The 20,370-nt window shown below is 43.7% G+C and overlaps 1 protein-coding gene across 2 annotated transcripts in view; it reads left to right on the top strand.

The window, feature by feature from the left end:
• phf10 (PHD finger protein 10) overlaps positions 1–20,370 on the top strand; it is a 54,564-nt gene that overhangs the window by 28,915 nt on the left and 5,279 nt on the right. For both annotated transcript variants that reach the window (XM_060925533.1, XM_060925534.1), the window contains 5 exons: positions 1,746–1,888; positions 4,223–4,372; positions 11,813–11,922; positions 12,115–12,268; positions 15,452–15,571. In XM_060925533.1, coding sequence (XP_060781516.1) covers positions 1,746–1,888; positions 4,223–4,372; positions 11,813–11,922; positions 12,115–12,268; positions 15,452–15,571 — 677 coding nt within the window. The remainder of the gene's footprint in view (positions 1–1,745; positions 1,889–4,222; positions 4,373–11,812; positions 11,923–12,114; positions 12,269–15,451; positions 15,572–20,370) is intronic.

Raw genomic sequence — 20,370 nt, forward strand, 5'->3', positions numbered from 1 at the left:
ATGGCTGATTGGTGAAAGTATATTGTGAGGATGTCTTCAAGTAGAGTGGTGCAATGGTCTTGTTTAGGTTTTTTTTTTAATATATCATCGGCGAGCGATCACTCGTAACGAGTATGATTGTCCTCCTGACGGTGGGTCGTCAGGTGGCGGTTGAGGCCAATCCTCGATCCACAGTCTCTATTGCAGTGGGGGCATATGTAGATTGTTGTCCTGGAGGTGGTGGTTTGGGTTTGGGGAGCTGTTTTGGTGGTGGTTCTCTCCTTCAGTTGCCTTTTAGTTTCTGCGGCACGGTGGAGGTCCTCTTCTAGGGCCGAATCCCATTTCACCCCTTGGACCAACCCCTTGGCCCTTCCCCTCCATTTTGCGCGTTCACGTGAAGGGGTAGGGGTATCCCAATCCCAGTTAACGCGGAGGGGTAGGGGAAGGGGGAGGGCTTCTGTACCCCTCCAAACGGAGATTTTCCTGGAGCTGACTCCGAACGAAGGGGTTTGAGTGATTTCCCACAATGCCATGCGGATTTCAGCGAGATTTCATGCGGATTTCAGAAAGATGGCGGTTCCCGCGGCGAAAGATTGTCATAAATGTATTTTCTCCATTATTTGCGTGTTTTAAGTTGTTATCCAGAGGAAACACGCCGCTTGATTCGCTTTCGAGCTGAGAATGAGCAGCGATTTCTGAAATCCAAGCTGCTGCTAAAAAGCTTTGGGAGTGAGTATTGTTTTCGGTTGCTTTACTGCGTACGTTTTGTTCTGTTATTCTCGCTTTTATTGTTTACATGAGTGTTCTGACACCTCATTCTGTCGGATGTGGTGCACGAAGCGCCAAAGATATCCCATTCAGTGGTGTTAGTTAACAAATCACACCCTGCCAGCAGAGATTTCTGCCTCTGACTGTAGCGGCTGGTCGCAGCCAATGACGCATTTGGTCGCGTTTTGCTAACGTAAACGCTGACGGAGGTACGCGATGACGTATGCGATCGTTGAAGGGCTATCCCAATACGTAAGGGTTGAATTTCAAGCCCTATCCCTTGTAGCTCAGTTTCAAGGGGAAGGGCCAAGGGGAAGGCGGAGGGGAAGGCGGAGGGGTAGGGGTAGAAATTCGAATTGGGATTGGGCCTAGGTGTGCTGTACCCTCATGGACCATCCTTCTCCACTCATCTCTTTTGAGGGCAGCCTCCTCCCAGTTATTGAGATTGAAGTGGCACTTTCTGAGCTGTACTTTGATCATGTCTTTGTACTGCTTCTTCTGCCCTCCTTGGGTATGCTTTCCTTCCTTTAGTTGGCCATACAGAATCTGTTTTGGAAGGCGGTAGTTGGGTATGCGTACTACATGACCTGTCCATCGTAGCTGGTGCCTAGCGATAGTTGAGGTGATGCTGGCGATGTTGGCTTCCTTTAAGACACTATTAGTCCGTCTGTCTTCCCAGCTGATCCTGAGAATCTTGCGTAGGCATCGCTGGTGATACTGCTCCAGGGCTTTCAGATGTCTACTGTAGGTAGTCCAGCTATCAGCTCCATAGAGCAGGGTGGGAAGAATGACAGCTTGATAGACCGGGAGTTTAGTTTTGGTCAGGATTTCACGGTTGAAATTATGGTATAAACCATAATGCACACAGGGAGTCACTGCATGTCCAATATAACTTTGTAATTTAAATTTGAGTGCATTTAAAATTGTCCACCGATCATTAATTAAAAGAGCTGGTCTAATATCTGGTGCCTGTGTTTCTATGACTTTGTTTCTCCCAGGGCTTACAGCTTTACGCAGTGATGAGGTTATTGATCTGATGATTAAGGAGTATCCAGCTAAGCATGCAGAGTACTCGGTTATACTTCAAGAGCGAGAGCGGCAGAGGATCACCAAAGAGTACTCAGTAAGCACTCTGAGCGCTGTAAGTAACATTAGTTTTATAAATAGACAAATTTTGGTTTAAGTTGATTCAACTAAATTGTTTTAAAGCTACAAGATGCAAGATTTTTGAATTCTCCTCTCTGGCAGACGCATGATATTGCATGCTATACTGTATGTTTCGGAGTGTGTGATCATTTGGGATGTGCCTCGTTATTTACCGCTGGCGCAGATGAATCTCAGCTGAGAGTGCACACAGTCAGAATTCAGGGCTGTGTACCAAGTTGCGGTAGTGTGTTGAAATGGTAATTACACTACCGTTGTGCAGACAGAACTATTTGGTAGAGGAGAATGCAGTTTGGGATGTGACGGACATGTTGTTTGACTCTGAGGAAATAATTAAATGTTGTAAGTAAGTAAAACATTATTGCACACAACATTATGATTTAACAGGAACTCAGTAACTGACAAAGATCAGGGGTGGGTTTCCCAAAAGCCTCTTAACGCCAAGAGCATCTTAACTAGGAGAGAGTGTGTTCATTGTGATGCTCACTCTACCATTTCATGATGATCTTTGTGCCACGATGCTTTTGGAAAACTCACCCCAGAAGTTCTTGGTTAGGCCATCCTTAAAAAAAAATCTGTTTCCTGTCCACCGGGTGAGCAAAAAAATTTTCAGTTGGGAGGTAGGGATTTTTTTTTTTTAATATATATATATGGATGGATAAGAAATCGCAATGCTGTGTTTGCTTTTTCTTTCAGTACTTTTTTTATTACAAAAGCAGACACATTTAATAAAATGACAGTTTAATCAACTGAAACTTGTACAAAAACTTTAAGTTAGCATTTTAAATGCTGACTGCAATATTTGCAAAACTTTTACAAAGGTACTTAAAATGTCCGACACACGGACTTTTTGTAGTTCTAAATCGAGCGTTAGGCCTAGTTCGGATGAAATTACACTATTAAAATGATCATTGAATTATTTGTTTTTCTGAATCTTTACTATTTTGTTGTTCGCTAGAATACCATTTTGCGATTTCACACTTAAGCAAATGTTTGAAAACTCCGGATCGCCTTCCTTCATGGTGGCTGCCGTTTTTTTGTGCCACACGGCGCATGCGCAGAGCTGATTCAATTCAGAGTGTGCACGCACTCGGCGGAGGCAGTAGTGTGTCGGGGCCATCGGAGGCGACATCGGAGGGAACAGAAGCAGAGAACACTTATTTTGTCTCCGGTAAACCAGTCTTCTCTCGTTCAATTACGTGTTGGCATCAAAAGACACCGTTGGTTGTAAATGAACCCAAACTGAGTGGTTGGAGTGTATTTTCATACACAAATGGAGAAATGTTCGCTGAGTGTTTAATTGTGTAGCCCCACTGCAGACCGTTGTCGTTGTTAATTCATAGCATGCTCAGCTGCGTGAATGTGTCATGCACCGAAAATAAGAGATTTACAAGCCAGGAACGCCTCATGATGCAATACGCAAGAAAAGAAAAGATTTACTGCCATTTTACTTTGTATTTGAGTAAAGTGAATAAATAAATGGTCTGTGGAAAATACATTTAATCCTGGGAACTGCGTGCACAGGAGTTTTTGTGTTTACTCCCAAACCCCCCCCGGCTGGCTACTTATTTGTCATGGCTGGCTAGTATGAGCCTTAGTGGAAAGCCCTGGGAATGCGGAAATGTCAAGTTCGATTTTAGATTTACGAACCCAAAAAAATGTCGAAAAACCAGCGTTAAAAAAAATTTTTCAACCGCACAAACGGCACTCACCTGGCTGGTGGACCGGAAACAGAACATTTTTTAATAATGGCCTTACTCGGGTGTATTCTCATGTGATTCCGTAGAAGCTCATCAATCTGTACCTGTAATGGCGCTGTAAATCTATGCCAGTGGACCACTAATTCCTAGCTAGCTACCCAAAATACAATCACTTCTAGTCACTACTGTTGTGTGTAATTTTATTACCTGGTCTGTATGTTCTATTTTTTTTTTTCCTTCCCTCCCTTCTCCAGCCTGTCAAAAAACGCTAGGCTTGGGACAGTTATTCACCCCATTACAGGACTACTATTAGTTACAAATCCAGGCCGAGCACTCTGCTTTAATCACTCGTTCACTCTTGCCTGATATAAAATAGTAAGATGGCGAGAAACACCCCAATGCATCCTATTAGTCACTCGCAGGTTCAGCAACTTCACAACTGAGAAACAAGGATAAATCGTATAACGGTCAATAATTTGGTTCCAACCAAGTAAAACAAATGCCTTACTTCATATTAGAGAATTAATTAATTCATCATTGTTTGTACTTTTGTTGATACTCCATCCTGCTTGTTGGTTTATTTAAATACGTTTTTGTATCTTTGACTCTAGCAAATGCAACAGCAAAATCCTCAAAAGGTCGAAGCCAGCAAAGTACCAGAGTACATCAAGAAAGCTGCGAAAAAGGCAGCGGAGTTCAACAGTAACTTCAACAGAGAGCGCATGGAGGAAAGGAGAGCCTACTTTGATCTTCAAACACACGTAAGACACAGCAGAGTGAAACGCACTGATCACATCTGAAACTTTTCATTCAGAGTACAGGATGAAAACCTGATGATGTGCTGAACTGTATAGTGAACGCTATCGTGGTTTCATTGGAAAGGCGTGATTAGAGTTGTGTCTCGGTTTTGTACCAAATAATACGAAGATCAGACTTTAGTTTCAATGATGATGCAATTACACACTGCACTGCCTCGAGGCATTATTAGTGTGGGGCGAGAGCAGTGTTTCTCAACCACTGGGCCTAATGGGCTGCGGAGCGCCATCTAGTGGGCCGTAATTTTTTTTTTTTTCCCCCAAGTTGAAGCTGATTTTTACTCGTAGTAGGGTACAATTGCTGGGTTGCATCTGACGTCACATCTGCCTCATTAAGCTACGGTCACACTACAGCTTGTGATGGGTTATCGATGAAAATGAGGCATTTTGATGGCGATATACACGTGAGCTAAAAGTTGGTGGTCACGCAGTAGGTGAACACTTGATTGTCACGCTCACGGAGCGTGTTGTGCACGCGCTTGAGACCCAGTCGTTATGGGAAACACCTGACGCTGATTTGATTGCAATCAGCACGGACAGATACGGAAGCTGTTTTCACAGAGGCTTTTCGAAGTATTATCATTATCACTGGCACGTTTGTTTCTAGCCATGTTTATAATGCTGTTTAAATACTCTGCTTTCTGTTTTGCTTTTGTTAACAAAAACCATACGCTTGGAAGCTGCTCTGGACACTTAGTCACGCATCTATGTCTGAGGACTACAGTTAACTTGCTAACTTTAGGACTGCAGCTGTCTTGAACAGTTTTATACTCAAGTTTCCATCAGTGAACAGTTTATAACCTCAACAAAACAGATTTCATGTTCAAACTATAATGAATTTCCTGGTTACACAGTTGTACTTTGTGACTCTGTAGGACACTGTTATAGAAGTGAGTTATTTATAATAACGCTGTCTATTATCACCCAGATGAGGATGGGTTCCCTTTTGAGTCTGGTTCCTCTCGGTTTCTTCCTTGCGTCATCTGAGGGAGTTTTTTCTTGCCACAGTCTCCTCAGGCTTGCTCATTGGGAATAAATTAGGGATAAAATTGCCTCTTGTTTAAAGTCTTTAATTCTCTGTAAAGCTGCTTTGCGACAGTGTCTGTTGTTAAAAGTGCTATAAAAATAAACTTGACTTAAATATCACGCCTGCTAATAAACACTCTTCCTGCACTGAGATCGTCTACCTTGTAGTGTCCTAATCTCCAGATCTTTAACCCAGCCACATATAAAAAGTTGTACTCCTCCATGCTCTTCCAGGTTTTCATCTGTTTGTCCGTGTGGAACGATGTATGCAGCACCAGGTAGTTTGAGATGTCAGAGCTCAACAGATAGATCATTTTCCAGCTCATAGGAAAAATCTTTTTGTTAGTGTGTAAGGATCTGATCCCATTGAGTGGTTTCTATGTCCACTTTTTTTTTTTTTAAGTGTACTTCTTGGTTTTAATAATTTGCTTGTTTTCTGTATACGAACATGGCAATAAGTTCTTGTGTTAATGGACCAGACTCCACTTTTGGATCATTTAATCCCTTTTGACTGAGAATGCCCTGCATGTATGGTTTTATGTTGGCTTCTGGCACATCCAGACAGTTTTAAATACAATACTCGTCTCGTCTTCATCCGCTTTATCCGGGGCCGGGTCGCGGAGGCAGCAGTCTGAGCATGGAAGCCCAAACTTCCCTTTCCCCAGACACCTCGGCCAGCTCCTCGGGAAGAACACCGAGGCGTTCCCAGGCCAGCTGAGAGACATAGTCCCTCCAGCATGTCCTGGGTCTTCCCTGGGGCCTCCTCCCAGGGGGACATGCCTGGAACACCTCACCAGGGAGGCGTCCAAGAGGCATCCGAAAGAGATGCCCGAGCCACCTCAGTTGATTCCTCTCGATGTGGAGGAGCAGCTGCTCTACTCCGAGCTCCTCCCGAGTGACTGTGCTTCTCACCCTATCTCTAAGGGAGCGCCCAGCCACCCTGCGAAGGAAACTCATTTCGGCCGCTTGTACTCGCGATCTTGTTCTTTCAGTCATTACCCAAAGCTCATGACCATAGGTGAGGGTTGGAACGTAGATCGACCGGTAAATCGAGAGCTTCGCCTTTTGGCTCAGCTCCTTCTTCACCATGACGGACCGATAAAGCGACCGCATCACTGCGGAGGCTGCACTGATCCGCCGGTCGATCTCGCGCTTTATCCTTCCCTCACTCGTGAACAAGATCCCGAGATACTTAAACTCCTCCACTTGAGGCAGGACTTCTCCACCAACCTGGAGAGGGCAAGCCACCCTTTTCCGGTCGAGAACCATGGCCTCGGACTTGGAGGTGCCGATTCTCATCCCAGCCGCTTCACACTCTACTGCAAACCACCCCAGTGCATGCTGAAGGTCCTGGTTTGAAGAAGCCAACAGGACAACATCATCCGCAAAAAGCAGAGATGAAATCCTGTGGTTCCCAAACAGGATTCCTTCCAGCCCCTGGCTGTGCCTAGAAATTCTGTCCATAAAAATTATGAACAGAACCGGTGACAAAGGGCAGCCCTGCCGGAGTCCAACATGCACTGGGAACAGGTCTGACTTACTGCCGGCAATGCGAACCAGACTCCTGCTCCATTCGTACAGGGACCGGACAGCCCTTAGCAAATTCTGTCCATAAAAATTATGAACAGAACCGGTGACAAAGGGCAGCCCTGCCGGAGTCCAACATGCACTGGGAACAGGTCTGACTTACTGCCGGCAATGCGAACCAGACTCCTGCTCCATTCGTACAGGGACCGGACAGCCCTTAGCAAATTCTGTCCATAAAAATTATGAACAGAACCGGTGACAAAGGGCAGCCCTGCCGGAGTCCAACATGCACTGGGAACAGGTCTGACTTACTGCCGGCAATGCGAACCAGACTCCTGCTCCATTCGTACAGGGACCGGACAGCCCTTAGCAAAGAGCCCCGAACCCCATACTCCCGAAGCACCCCCCACAGAATACCCCGAGGGACATGGTCGAATGCCTTCTCCAGATCCACAAAGCACATGTGGACTGGTTGGGCAAACTCCCATGAACCCTCGAGCACCCTATGAAGGGTATAGAGCTGGTCCAGTGTTCCACGACCAGGACAAAAACCGCATTGTTTCTCCTCGATCCGAGGTTCGACTATTGGCCGAATTCTCCTCTCCAGTACCTTGGAGTAAACCTTCCCGGGGAGGCTGAGAAGTGTGATTTTCCCCTATAATTGGAGCACACTCTCCGGTCCCCTTTCTTAAAAAGAGGGACCACCACCCCAGTCTGCCACTCCAGAGGCACTGTTTCCGACCGCCACGTGATGCTGCAGAGGCGTGTCAGCCAAGACAGCCCCACAACATCCAGAGACTTGAGATACTCAGGGCGGATCTCATCCACCCCCGGTGCCTTGCCACCGAGGAGCTTGAAAACCACCTCAGTGACTTCGGCTTGGGTAATGGACGAGTCCACCTCTGAGTCATCAACCTCCACTTCCTCAATGGAAGACGTGATGGTGGGATTGAGGAGATCCTCGAAGTATTCCTTCCACCGCCCAACAATGTCCCCAGTCGAGGTCAACAGCTCCCCACCCGCACTGTAAACAGTGTTGGCAGACTACTGCTTCCCCCTCCTGAGGCGCAGGACGGTTGGCCAGAATTTCTTCGAGGCTGACCGATAGTCCTCCTCCATGGCCTCACCGAACTCCTCCCAGTTCCGAGTTTTTGCCTCCGCAACTGCCCGAGCTGCGGCATGCCTCGCCTGCCGATACCTGTCAGCTGCCTCCGGAGTCCCGGAGGCCAACATGGCCCGATAGGACTCCTTCAGCTTGACGGCGTCCCTTACTTCCGGTGTCCACCACCGCATTCGGGGATTCCCGCCACGGCAGGCACCGGAGACCTTGCGGCCACAGCTGCGTCTACAATGGAGGTAGAGAACATGGTCCACTCAGACTCGATGCCCCCTGCCTCCCTCGGAAGCTGGGAGAAGCTCTCCCGGAGGTGGGAGTTAAAGACCTCCCTGACAGAGTGCTCGGCCAGACGTTCCCAGCAGACCCTCACCATACGTTTGGGCCTGCCAGGTCTGTCCGGCTTCCTCCTCCGCCAGCGGATCCAACTCACCACCAAGTGGTGATCAGTTGACAGCTCAGCCCCTCTCTTCACCTGAGTGTCCAAGACATAGGGCCAGAGATCAGATGAAATGACAAAGTCGATCATCGACCTCCAACCTAAGGTGTCCTGATGCCACGTGCACTTATGGACACCCCTATGCTCGAACATGGTGTTCGTTATGGACAAACCGTGACTAGCACAGAAGTCCAATAACAAAACACCACTCGGGTTCAGATCGGGGAGGACGTTCTTCCCAATCACGCCCCTCCAGGTGTCACTGTCGTCGCCCACGTGAGCATTGAAGTCCCCCAGTAGAACAATGGAGTCCCCAGTCTGAGCTCCTCTCCGTACCTCTCCCAGGGACTCCAAGAAGGCCGGATACTCTACTGCTATTCAGCCCGTAGGCACAAACAACAGCAAGAGCCCTCTCCCCGACCCGAAGGCGCAGAGAGGCGACCCTCTCGTTCACTGGGGTAAACTCCAACACATGGCGGCTGAGCTAGGGAGCTATAAGCAAGCCCACACCAGCCCGCCGCCGCTCACCGTGGAGAGTCCAGCCCCTCTCGAGGAGCTGGGTTCCGGAGCCCAAGCTGTGCGTGGAGGTGAGCCCGACTATCTCTAGCCGGTACCTCTCAACCTCCCGCACAAGCTCAGGTTCTTTCCCCCCCAGTGAAGTGACATTCCATGTCCCAACGGCTAGCTGCTGTGTTCGGGGATCAGGTCGTCGAGGCCCCTGCCTTTGACTGCAGCCTAATCCACACTGCACCAGCCTCCTACGGCTACCTCTGTGGGTGGTGAACCCACAGGAGGTCAGGCCCACGTCACCGCTTCGGGCTGAGCCCGGCCGGGCCCCGTGGGCAAAGGCCCGGCCACCAAGCGCTCGCATACGAGCCCCAACCCCGGGCCTGGCTCCAGGGTAGGGCCCCGGCTGCGCCATACCGGGCGATGTCATGGTTCTTGATTTTTTTTTTTTCTATATATCTCCATAAGGGTTTTGGTGAACTGCTCTTGGTCTGGCCTGTCACCTAGGACCTGTCTGCCTTGGGAGACCCTAACAGGGGCGTAATGCCCCCGACAACATGGCTCCGAGGATCATTCAAGCACACAAACCTCTCCACCACAATAAGGTGGCAGTTCTAGGAGGGGTAAATACAATACCTACAATTAAAACCAGTTTGTTTTTATTGCATTTATTTAATTCCTGGGCTCCAATCTGTAACAGGGAGTCATGTTGCATTCTGTTAATACACTTTACAATAGATTAGATTCTAATAGAATAGATGAACCAAAATCATTGGGATTTTTTTTTTTTTAAATGGGCCCTGACTCCTTACAAGTATGAATAGGTGAGCCTTAAAGCAGAAAAAGTTGAGAACCCCTGGGGTAGTGTGTGTGAGTTTTAAAACAGGAAGCGCTGTTACTGTGGCGGTGTAGTGGTTAGCTCTGTCGCCTCACAGCAAGAAGGTTCTGGTTTGAACCTCACCACTAACGGGGGCCTTATCTGTGTGGAATTTGCATGTTCTCCCCGTGTCTGTGTGGGTTTCCTCCGGGTGCTCCAGTTTCCCCCACAGTTCAAAGACATGCAGATTAGGGAAAATACCCAACCACTGGAGTTGTACAAGACATTGCGTACTTGGTGCCGTTACCAAGCCTGGATAGACTGGGGAGGGTTGCGTCAGGAAGGGCATCTGGTATAAAACCTATGCTAAATCACATATGTGGAACAGAGCTGCTGTCGCGACCCCGAACGACGAGGAGCAGCCGAAAGAAGACGACGACTTGCTGTGCACAGAATATGTAGTCCTGCACAAGAATTTGCGTCTTTCAGCAAATTCAGGATAAATCATTATTTTCAATTGTTATTAATCATAATAACTTGATAGGATTCATAACATTTTATATAATATTTAGTAGTAAGAGTTTTTTTTTTTTTTTTTAGAACAACATATGGGAAAGTGGGCGGCACGGTGGTGTAGTGGTTAGTGGTGTCGCCTCACAGCAAGAAGGTCCTGGGTTCGAGCCCCGGGGCCGGCAAGGGCCTTTCTGTGTGGAGTTTGCATGTTGTCCGCGTGGGTTTCCTCCGGGTGCTCCGGTTTCCCCCACAGTCCAAAGACATGCAGGTTCGGTTAACTGGTGACTCTAAATTGACCGTAGGTGTAAATGCGAGTGTGAATGGTTGTCTGTGTCTATGTGTCAGCCCTGTGATGACCTGGCGACTTGTCCAGGGTGTACCCCGCCTTTCGCCCGTAGTCAGCTGGGATAGGCTCCAGCTTGCCTGCGACCCTGTAGAAGGATAAAGCGGCTTGAGATAATGAGATGAGATATGGGAAAGTTTTGAGTGATGTGAAACTGTCATCCCGTGTCTGATTTGCTTTGATCACATACAAGGCAAGGCAAGTTTATTTATATAGCACATTTCATACACAATGGCAGTTCAATGTGCTTTACAGAAGTAAAAACAGTAAACAATAGAGAAATAAAATTACATAAAATAATTTTATTTTTTATTCTAAAACAATTAATTAAAAGAAAATAATAAGAATTAAACAATAGTAAAAATAAAATAATAAAATGAAGTAGTAGTTCAAATAGGATGAGAAAGAAAAGAAAAAAAATGGCAGAATAGAATAAAGAATAAAATAGGATAAAGTTAAAGTAAATTTAAAACATGCAGAGAAGTAAAGATTATAAAGAATGTAAAGAAGACAATATTAATTATTTAACAGAAAGCATCTGAAAACAGCTTGGTCTTTAGTCTAGATTTGAAGCTGCCAACAGCAGGAGCATTTTTAATGTCCTCTGGCAGTTGGTTCCATAGCTGTACTGCATAGTAGCTAAAAGCTGCTTCACCACACTTTGTTTTAACAACTGGTTTTAATAGTAAATTTTTCTGTTTTGATCTGGTAGATCTGATTGGGTTAGGCCGCTGCAACATATCAGAGAGGTAATTGGGCCCTGTACCATTTAGAGATTTGTATACCAGCAGCAATACTTTAAAGTCAATTCTGTAGCTTACTGGAAGCCAGTGAAGGGACCTTAGAATTGGAGTAATACAGGCTATGGAACTAGTTTTCTTTATTCCTGTGTCGTCAATGCAATCATACATTTAATTTTATTATACAAGTCCTGGGATCTAGCCCCCCCCCCCCTTGCTAAGATGCTTTTGGAGGCTTTATATTGCAACTTATGTCCCTGCCTTTCTTTAGCCAGGACGTTTGTACTAAAATTTTGCATCTCTGTAAGTTTGGTTTGTGGTGTTTTTGTGTCACAAACAGCTTATCCTTTTTTCATGCAGATAATTCAGGTACCTCAAGGGAAATATAAAGTCCTCCCACCAGAAAGGACAAAGACTGGGCCCTACCCGGTTGCCCTCATCCCAGGACAGTTCCAGGAATACTACAAAAGGTGTGACGATAACCTTATTACTAAATTTGCTCCTTGCTGTGTCTGTAGTTGCACTGATTAAACCTAATCAGAGAGGTGACAGTGTAGCCTGCTTGTGTGCCCAGTGCTGTAAACGTTAGCTTAAGGTGCTAACTCTGCTAACACTGACCTGTTAAACACCCCCACCCCACCCCCCCGGGTTTGCGTTTGCAGGTATTCTCCAAATGAGCTGCGCTACCTGCCATTAAACACAGCTTTGTATGAACCTCCACTGGACCCTGAACTGCCTGCCCTAGACAGCGATGGTGACTCGGATGATGGCGAAGATGGAAAAGGAGATGATGCCAAGAAAAACAAGGGCTCCTCTGTAAGATTTAAACTCTTCATTATATGTTTCTTGGTGGGACACAGAATTATAACCTTAAAACCCATGAAAATATCCATATCATGTCTTTATCATGGTACTTGCTTACAACTTGACATTCAATGTTGTTAACCCTCTGGGGTCTGAGGGTATTTTCTGGCACTCTAATGATTTTGGTATGCTCTGATTTTGTTCTCAATTTCAATAAATCTAAGCAGTATTTTCAAAGTCATTTTTTTTGTGTTCAGCTACAATAATATCTATGTAGTATGTATGTCATGATTGTACTTAAAAAAAAAAACAGATAAATGATGTAAAAAGCAGTTTTAGAACTGTGCTGGAATGTATGAAAAAACATGACCTTACCCATTGTGTCGAACCGTTTTGGTCACTTGCGGTGATTCTCTTCAGCCTTAGGGCCTCTGCATGCTCGTGCGACAAGGCTTTCGCAGATAGCTTTTCTCAGACAGTTGTAATTTATCGTTGAGCGGGGAGTAATAGGCGTGTGTGATGTTATTCACCGCCACAACGCAAGGGGGCGCGAAGTCGCAAAATCGCTAGGAGTAGTTGGTGGGTGTGGTTAGTGGAGTGTTTATCCTCCGGTTACTTATAATGACTAGAACTGGAGTCGTATAGATGTACGTACTTCCTCAATCAACCGCTCTTCGTGCTGCTCCATCTTCGCTCGTGTTTTTAAAAATGGCGGTCGTGAAAACAAACCAAACCAGGAAAGTAGGGAAGCGTAAGTGTGTGTACAGTGGATGTAGAGTGGACCAATCAGAGCCCTCTTGTCTGCGACGCTGTCTGCGAGGCTTCTGCGGTGGTCACAATTTTTGGGAGGTGCGTGCAGAGCGTCTGCAAAGGTGGGGGGGCTACGCAGACGCCATCTGCGAGGACTGCGTTGTCAGCATAAATTGGCCTTTAGGAATGTATCAAGCACAAAAACTTAAATCTGCACCATTGATTTGGGCAATTAACTGGCTATCAATAAACATATGTCCTATTGCTCTGGGATAAAGGGTTGGCAGTGGGAGGGGTATTCAATGAAGTGTGAAGTTTCCATTCCGTTCAATGAGAAGAGTGAAAACCCCTCCCACTGCCATCTCTTAATCCCATCAGGTCAAGTCACAACGGGTAAGGTAATGTTTTTCACACATTCCAACGCCGTTCTAAAACTGCTTTTTACAACATCTTCATTTATCTGCTATTTGACCCTATTCAGTGTGTCTCTTGAAATTAACTCGTACTATTTTACTCAGTTCAGAGCCACAACCTACTGTTACACAATTTCACTGTAATTTTGCTCCCACTCCAGCTCCAGATTTTACTCTCTAAACTCAAAATCTAGCAAAATTAACTATTTTTGAGGAAAATACTTTTAACTCTGGAAAAATTGCTCAGTCATTTTTCCTGCGTATGCACTACAGCACACGCATATCAACCGATCTGCTCAGAAGAAATATTTACACTTGAGTTGCTCTTCAGCTAGATTGAGTCGAAGTGTTTATAAAAAAAAAAAGGCACTGCTCATCATCAGTGTCGCAGTTCTCAAGATTGAACTGAATTGCTGTCCTGAATCATGAAATTGATTTCGCTGTCCTGAATCATCTGACGCGCATAAAATCCGTATGCCATCTCGCAACAAGTTTTACCTCCAAATAGCCTGAACTCTGTCTGACAGACTTTATCCTGTTTACGGTGGGCGTTCCCCATACGAAAGAGAAACTAATTGAAACCGAAAGAGTGAAAATGATTATTCACGTGGTAATGGCATGATAGTCTTTTATGAATGTGTCAGTGTGCGCTCAGCGCTCTGACTCTGGTGTGACTGAGTAAGGTGACAAGTTTTATGTTTCATCTAATTTAGGTCATTTAAAAACTATAATATTGTTTGGCAGTGGGCACATAGGAAAGTATCAAGTTTCTGTCCATATGTTTATCATGCTTGTATGATAAACTCATGAAGATATTTATCCAAATACATGACCTACTCATTCTAAACCTGTTGAGCTTCACTGGTGAAGCTCTCGACCTCAAAGGGTTAAACACTGCCACGGCTGGCATTACATTTTTTGTTGGGGAAACTGATGGTTTTCAAAACAGCCCAGTTATAACAGAAAATGTAGTTCGTTCAGTTCAATTTATTTCTTTGTCCCAAATGGGCAATTTGGTTGCAAACAGGGTCACACACATCACCCACACACCACCACCACCACATAACACACAACACTATAAAAATAAAATCAGTAAAAAATAAAATATTCAATAAATAAATGAGAATATATAAAAAGCATACAGAATGCAGATGAGGACAAAGGCTACAATGGAAAAAGCTATCTTTTCCTGGTTTGTGTATTCAGTATTTGAATAGACAAGGGAATAAAAGAATTTTTATACCTCTGCTTGAAGGCCATTGGAGTTTTAAGGCGTAAGCCAGATGGCAAAAAAATGTATTCATTGTACAATGGATGGCCTGGGTCTTCATATATTTGAATGGCTTTGTTAAACACCTGCTTATTAAAATACTCAGACTATCAAACTTCACACCCACTATCTTACTAGCTACAGTCACAATTTTTAAAAGTGCATTTTTCTCTCTGATGGTAACATTTCCATACCAACAGATAATAGAGAATGTAAGAATTGACTCGATAAAAGCTTTATAAAACAGTGTCATCAGTGTTTTGTCAACCTGAAACTTAGCTAGCTTTCGAAGTGCAGAAAGTCTCCAATCATCCAGAGACTGCAAGTACCTGATGATGCCACAGCCATCCGTGGCCAGGAGTCCAAGAGAGCAAAATGGGCCTGTGCTCTCAGTGAGGGAGGGATGGCAGGCATGCTCTCTCTAGTGTATCAATCACGGCAGCACTAGACAGTCCTGGATATCTGACAGCTCGTGCACATGGAAGTGGGTGGATAGCGTTTTCCTCAGTGCGTTATGCCGCCCCCTGACGTTGCATGAGCAGGAGCTTGAAAAGATGCAGTTGGCTGGTGTCGTGTCTCAGATGAACAGGGAAATTAGGAACAAAATCAGGGCAAAAACCACAGTCCAATTAAGAGACTCCTCAATATGCATCTAGGATCATAATGATTCCATTTCATCTACTGCCATGGTGATATTAATCACTGACAGTATTCAGTATAAGAGGAATTTTTGTCGTTAACACTGCTGCGGTTTCCATACAGGACAGTTCAACAGGAAATACCTCTGATGGAGACAGCCAGGACAGTGGGGTCCAGTCCAAAGGCAAAAGCAAAGACGCCACTCCACGCACCCTCCAACACAAATCTGTTCCTGGGTACAAGGTAGAAGACAAAAGCCCCTGATAATTTTTTTCCCCCCTCCCTTCCCCTCAGTTTTTCTAGCACTTTCAAATGAGAAATCCACCTCTTTTCATCTGACCCGAGTCTAAACGATGCTATAATCTTAACCAACACACACTTGCACTCATACAGGTGATTTTTTTTTTTTTTTTTTGGGACTGCAGTCATCAAGGGAACTTTATTTTCCAACTGTGGTACTTGTTTGGTACCAGTCGGCCTTTTGAGGGGTCACTTTTTCAACACAGACTTTGGGAGCAATAATGTTCATGCCAGTAATGTGGCACTGTTGTTACTTTAAGGTTTTAATGCTGAGTTGCACACCTTGGGTTTTTCTTTCTTTAAAAAAAAAAAAATTATATAATATATATTTACCCCTACCTTATAAACATTACTTCAGATGTTTTGAAATACCTCTTGGTCAGTTAATCTGAAAGGCAAGTGTGGAGATGTGATTGGCTGCTAATTTCCAAGGATTTTTATTTATTATCTGTAGAAACAAAAGCTGTGTTTTTCTTCATGAGGGAGAATTCCTTCCAAAAGCAAATGTCAGTGATGTAAATACCATGCAGGAGGAAGAAAAAGCTTTGTATCTGCCTTTTTATTTTTTTTTTAAATATTGCTCAAAACCAGCAATTACTGGGTGAAGAAGCGGTTAAGAACAGAATCTGGATTGTTTTGGGTGGGATTCACCCGCACCTGCAAGTTGTTGTAGCATGCAAGTGTTTCAAACTGCTGTCTGATATGAAACAGTTTTGGTAAAATGGATGGTCATGATTTTATAGTCGACCAGCCAAGCCATGTTTGGTTTCCCTGTTTTGCTACTGGCTTTTCGCTGAAGTGTATCCGTTACTTATTACTAGTTACGTTAGCCTTGTAGCTCCGAAACTTAAGACACCAACCATATCTTGGCTGATCAGCAATTTTTTTTTTCCTTGTTATTGCTATTATCAAAGCACTTTGGATCAACAAAAGGTATACCTTCTCAAGTAGGACTGAACTTAGACCAGCACTGTTTTGAGAGGGGAAAAAAAACCCCAAAACCTCCTCTTAAAAAAGGTCACACTTTGCACGTCTTGGTAATAATCAGTATTTAGTAGCTCATCTAATCCTCTTATGCTGTTACAGGACATTCTGCCTGTATACCTGCATCATTTTCTGATCATAAAGTTGTATAGAGGCCTGCTTTAGATGTAAATCTAAATAATTCTTATATTTTTGCACGAAGGAGCCATATGCATTCTTCAATCCATCACTTTTTTTTTTTTAAAGAAGTAATCTAATCTATCTACCTCGCAAAACAGACCCGATTCTATAGACCCAAACCTGGAATTGTGTTAAACTTTTCTAAGGCTACATGATTCTTAAAGGATATGGGACATGGATTTTTTTTTCTGGGCATAATTATGTATAAAGGACATAAGAAATGCCATCTAAATCACTGCAGGGTGTCAAAAATGTGAAAATCATCACATTATTCAACTTTTTTATACATCAGCGTAAAACAAGGATTCGTTAATGAGCTAGGTGGTCACGTGACCTGTGACGTAACAAAAACTTTCCAAGGAGCCAGCGCTTGGGAATCTAATGTAAACAGGTTACCGAAATGGACGCCATCGACAGTGACATTCCCGATGTTTCACAGAGATGTGAAGTTAGACCTTATCAATTCGAACCGATAGCTGGAAATTCACATGAACATGGATCTTGTCTTTACTCTGACGGGTCAGATGATTCTGAGAGTGAGAGTTCATTCAGTCCCCATGAAACTGAAAGCAGTCGGCTGGATAACACTTCCTGGTAAGTTAAACAATTCTGCTCAAAGGCTAATGATCTGTTGAAAGAAGTATTATTTTTGTATCATACATTGAAAGTTCATCATAGATCTAGCTAAAGTCCGTTGCAAGCTATTTTTTTTTTTTTTGCTGATATTTTTCGAGATTGATTGAGATACAATGCTTCCAGAGTCCAAGATGAAAACATTCAAAATGGCGAAACGAGTCAGAATTATGATAATCAATAATTGATACACCCAAAATTATAATACTAATCCTTACCTCGGCTTTCAGTCACTTAGCGAATGCACCTCGGCATTTTTCCGCATGAGGCCCATGGTAAAACCACACTTCCAGGAGGGGCTGCCGTCTGCCTCCCAAGCCGGCCGAGAGCGCTCCTCGTCGGGCACGGCCAGGCGGGCGAATGCCCTGGTTCGTCCACCCTGTCTAAAAAATAATGGTACAACTCCGAGTGAAGGTAAATTTGGCTTGGCAATTAATTTCGTTCAGTACCTGAGTATTAAAGTTGAAAGAATCCTCTGTGAAATGGTCCGAACACAGTTTGTGGGAAACAGTAGGTGCAAAGTTTTTTTTCTACGGCAGTAGTGAGCCCACACTTTCCTCAGCTTCGGGTCCTTGGGGAATGCAAAAAAACTTACTCCAGGGCATTTCCCATTGGAATTATTGCAACCATAAGCGGCACAATACACCATGATGTCCAATGTATGATGTCCAATGTACTTTAAAGACTATAAAAACAATTTTCTCGTCATCCACTTCTCTATTCATCTACCCGCTTGTGCTGTGCCCGAAAGTTTTTGTGACGTATGATCACGTGACAGCAGCTCTTCCGGTTGTAGAAAATGCATATCGGAAGTCGAGCAGAAATGCCATATCACGAATATAACGATTTTGCTGAATTTAATAGATGATTTTGTATTTGTTGATGCAATTAATTCATATTTTTAATGGAAAGAAACTGATATAGCGTGCATTTATGTTTCATGTCCCATATCCTTTAATGAAATAAATGAAAAACATGGAGATCACGATTCTCACTCAAGGTTCTCGGACCAGTTTTGTCATGAGCAATGTGCATCTTTTTATCAAAATCTTACATAACACTAGCGGCTTGCGGGAGCCAAGTTTTCCGAGCAGATGTTTGCGAACGATATGGTGACATTTGTACCGCAGTAGCTGAAATAACAAAAATGACTGCCATTTAGTGTAAAATGACCGGCGTGAGGCTGCCGAGATGAAAACCAAACCAGCCACATTAACAGCTGGTGGAATCATTAGTTGTCAATGTTTCAGTTCTAATGCCAGTAATAACTCACAAAACACTTTTAATAGGCACTATGTCGTATTCAGTGTTTTGGTTCTTCACTACTAGCTGGTGCTTGGGGGAAATAACATTTAAAAAAAAAAAAAAAAGTACTTTCAGTTTAGTGTTTCCAGTGTCCTCCCCAAACCAAAACCTGATCTCCCCCAATATGCGCGTACACACGCACAGAGCGAGCCTGTTTTTCCTTAATGTATCAAAAGAGAATCATCTTGTCACAGATTTCTCCCCTCCAAATTTTACCTATATATTTCAGTTAATATTTATTCGATAATGATTTAAAGTCGCTAAAATGCAACTATTATTATTATTATTATTATTATTATTATGAATCATTTTGTCTAAATAATGCTCGGTACAGCTTCTGTTGATCCATTTCCTGTACAGGATGGTACCTCTTCCATCTCTTCTCCAATTTCTTGTGTCCCGTTGTGTGTGTTATAGTGCAAGTACTACAGTATGTCTTTTCCAGTGATTGTTTCCCCCTTTTTGTAACGAATTAATTCCATTAGATCGTCTCTTACTGTGACAGAATGAAGGTTAATATCCTCATGTTTACTTTAACTGTGAGCTTTATTATCAGCCAAAATGTGTCTGACCTGCAACTTGCCCACCCACTTTGCATTTGCTGATGTCTTGACACTGCTCTTTCTAGCAGTTTTTATAGTGTGGGCTTTGACCTGTTAGTATTTAGACCTGCATATTAGTCAAGCACTTGAATAAAAAGATTTTAAAGAAAGTAGATTGCAGAGAATTATTTATTTATTTTTAATGGTGTGAGCACTAAAGGAAAATATTTAGATCAAGTGTTTCATGTGTGCTCTTAAAGCATGAAATGTGAAATGCTGTGTTAGGTATGACTGGTTTTTGTTTTTTGTTTGTTTTTAACTAGTCTGAAAGGTAATGCAAAACTTGGTAAAGGGAAACTCATGAGCCGTAATTGATGTAAAGCAAATAAACAGTTTGCCTACTTGGGTAAAAACCTGTCCAATGTGTTTACACATATTAGAATCTTCTTCTTTTTTTTTTTTTAATAAATCCCTGCTGGCTGAAAGGTCCGAAGGGGGATTATGTCATGGCTGTCCGTCCGTCCTGGAAAGGGTACTCACCTTCTGAAATCAACTCCTCTCACAGTTTTTGAAGGAATTTCACGAAACTTGGCGGGATTCTTTTTTATACGCATAGTGTAATTTTGTTAAATTGGGTCACATTTTACCAGTTACAGCCCTTAATTTAACAAAATTTATAATTTGACAAGTTCATGAGCATGTTTTCCTTCTGAAATCAACTCCTCTTGCAGTTTTTGGCGGAATTTCACCAAACCTGGTAAAAGGCCTTGTTGTATATCAGTAATACGTATATTGTCATTTTGTTCAATTCGGTCACATTTTACCAGAGTTACAGCCCTTGATTAACAACCTTGTGCTTTCACAATTTCATGAGGGTGTACGTTCTTCTGAAATCAACTCCTCTCACAATTTGTGGAGGAATTTCACCAAACTTGGCAGAAGGCTTTGTTCTATGACAATGATGCGCGTATTGAAATTTCGTTTAATTTGGGCAAATTTGACCAGAGTTATGCCCTTGATTATTAACAAACTTGTACTTTGGCAATTTCATCAAGGTGTTCTTGCTTTCTGAAATCAACTTCCCTCATAATTTTTATC

This window comes from Neoarius graeffei, chromosome 7 (genome assembly GCF_027579695.1).
Source record: "Neoarius graeffei isolate fNeoGra1 chromosome 7, fNeoGra1.pri, whole genome shotgun sequence".
Taxonomy (NCBI): Eukaryota; Metazoa; Chordata; class Actinopteri; order Siluriformes; family Ariidae; genus Neoarius; species Neoarius graeffei.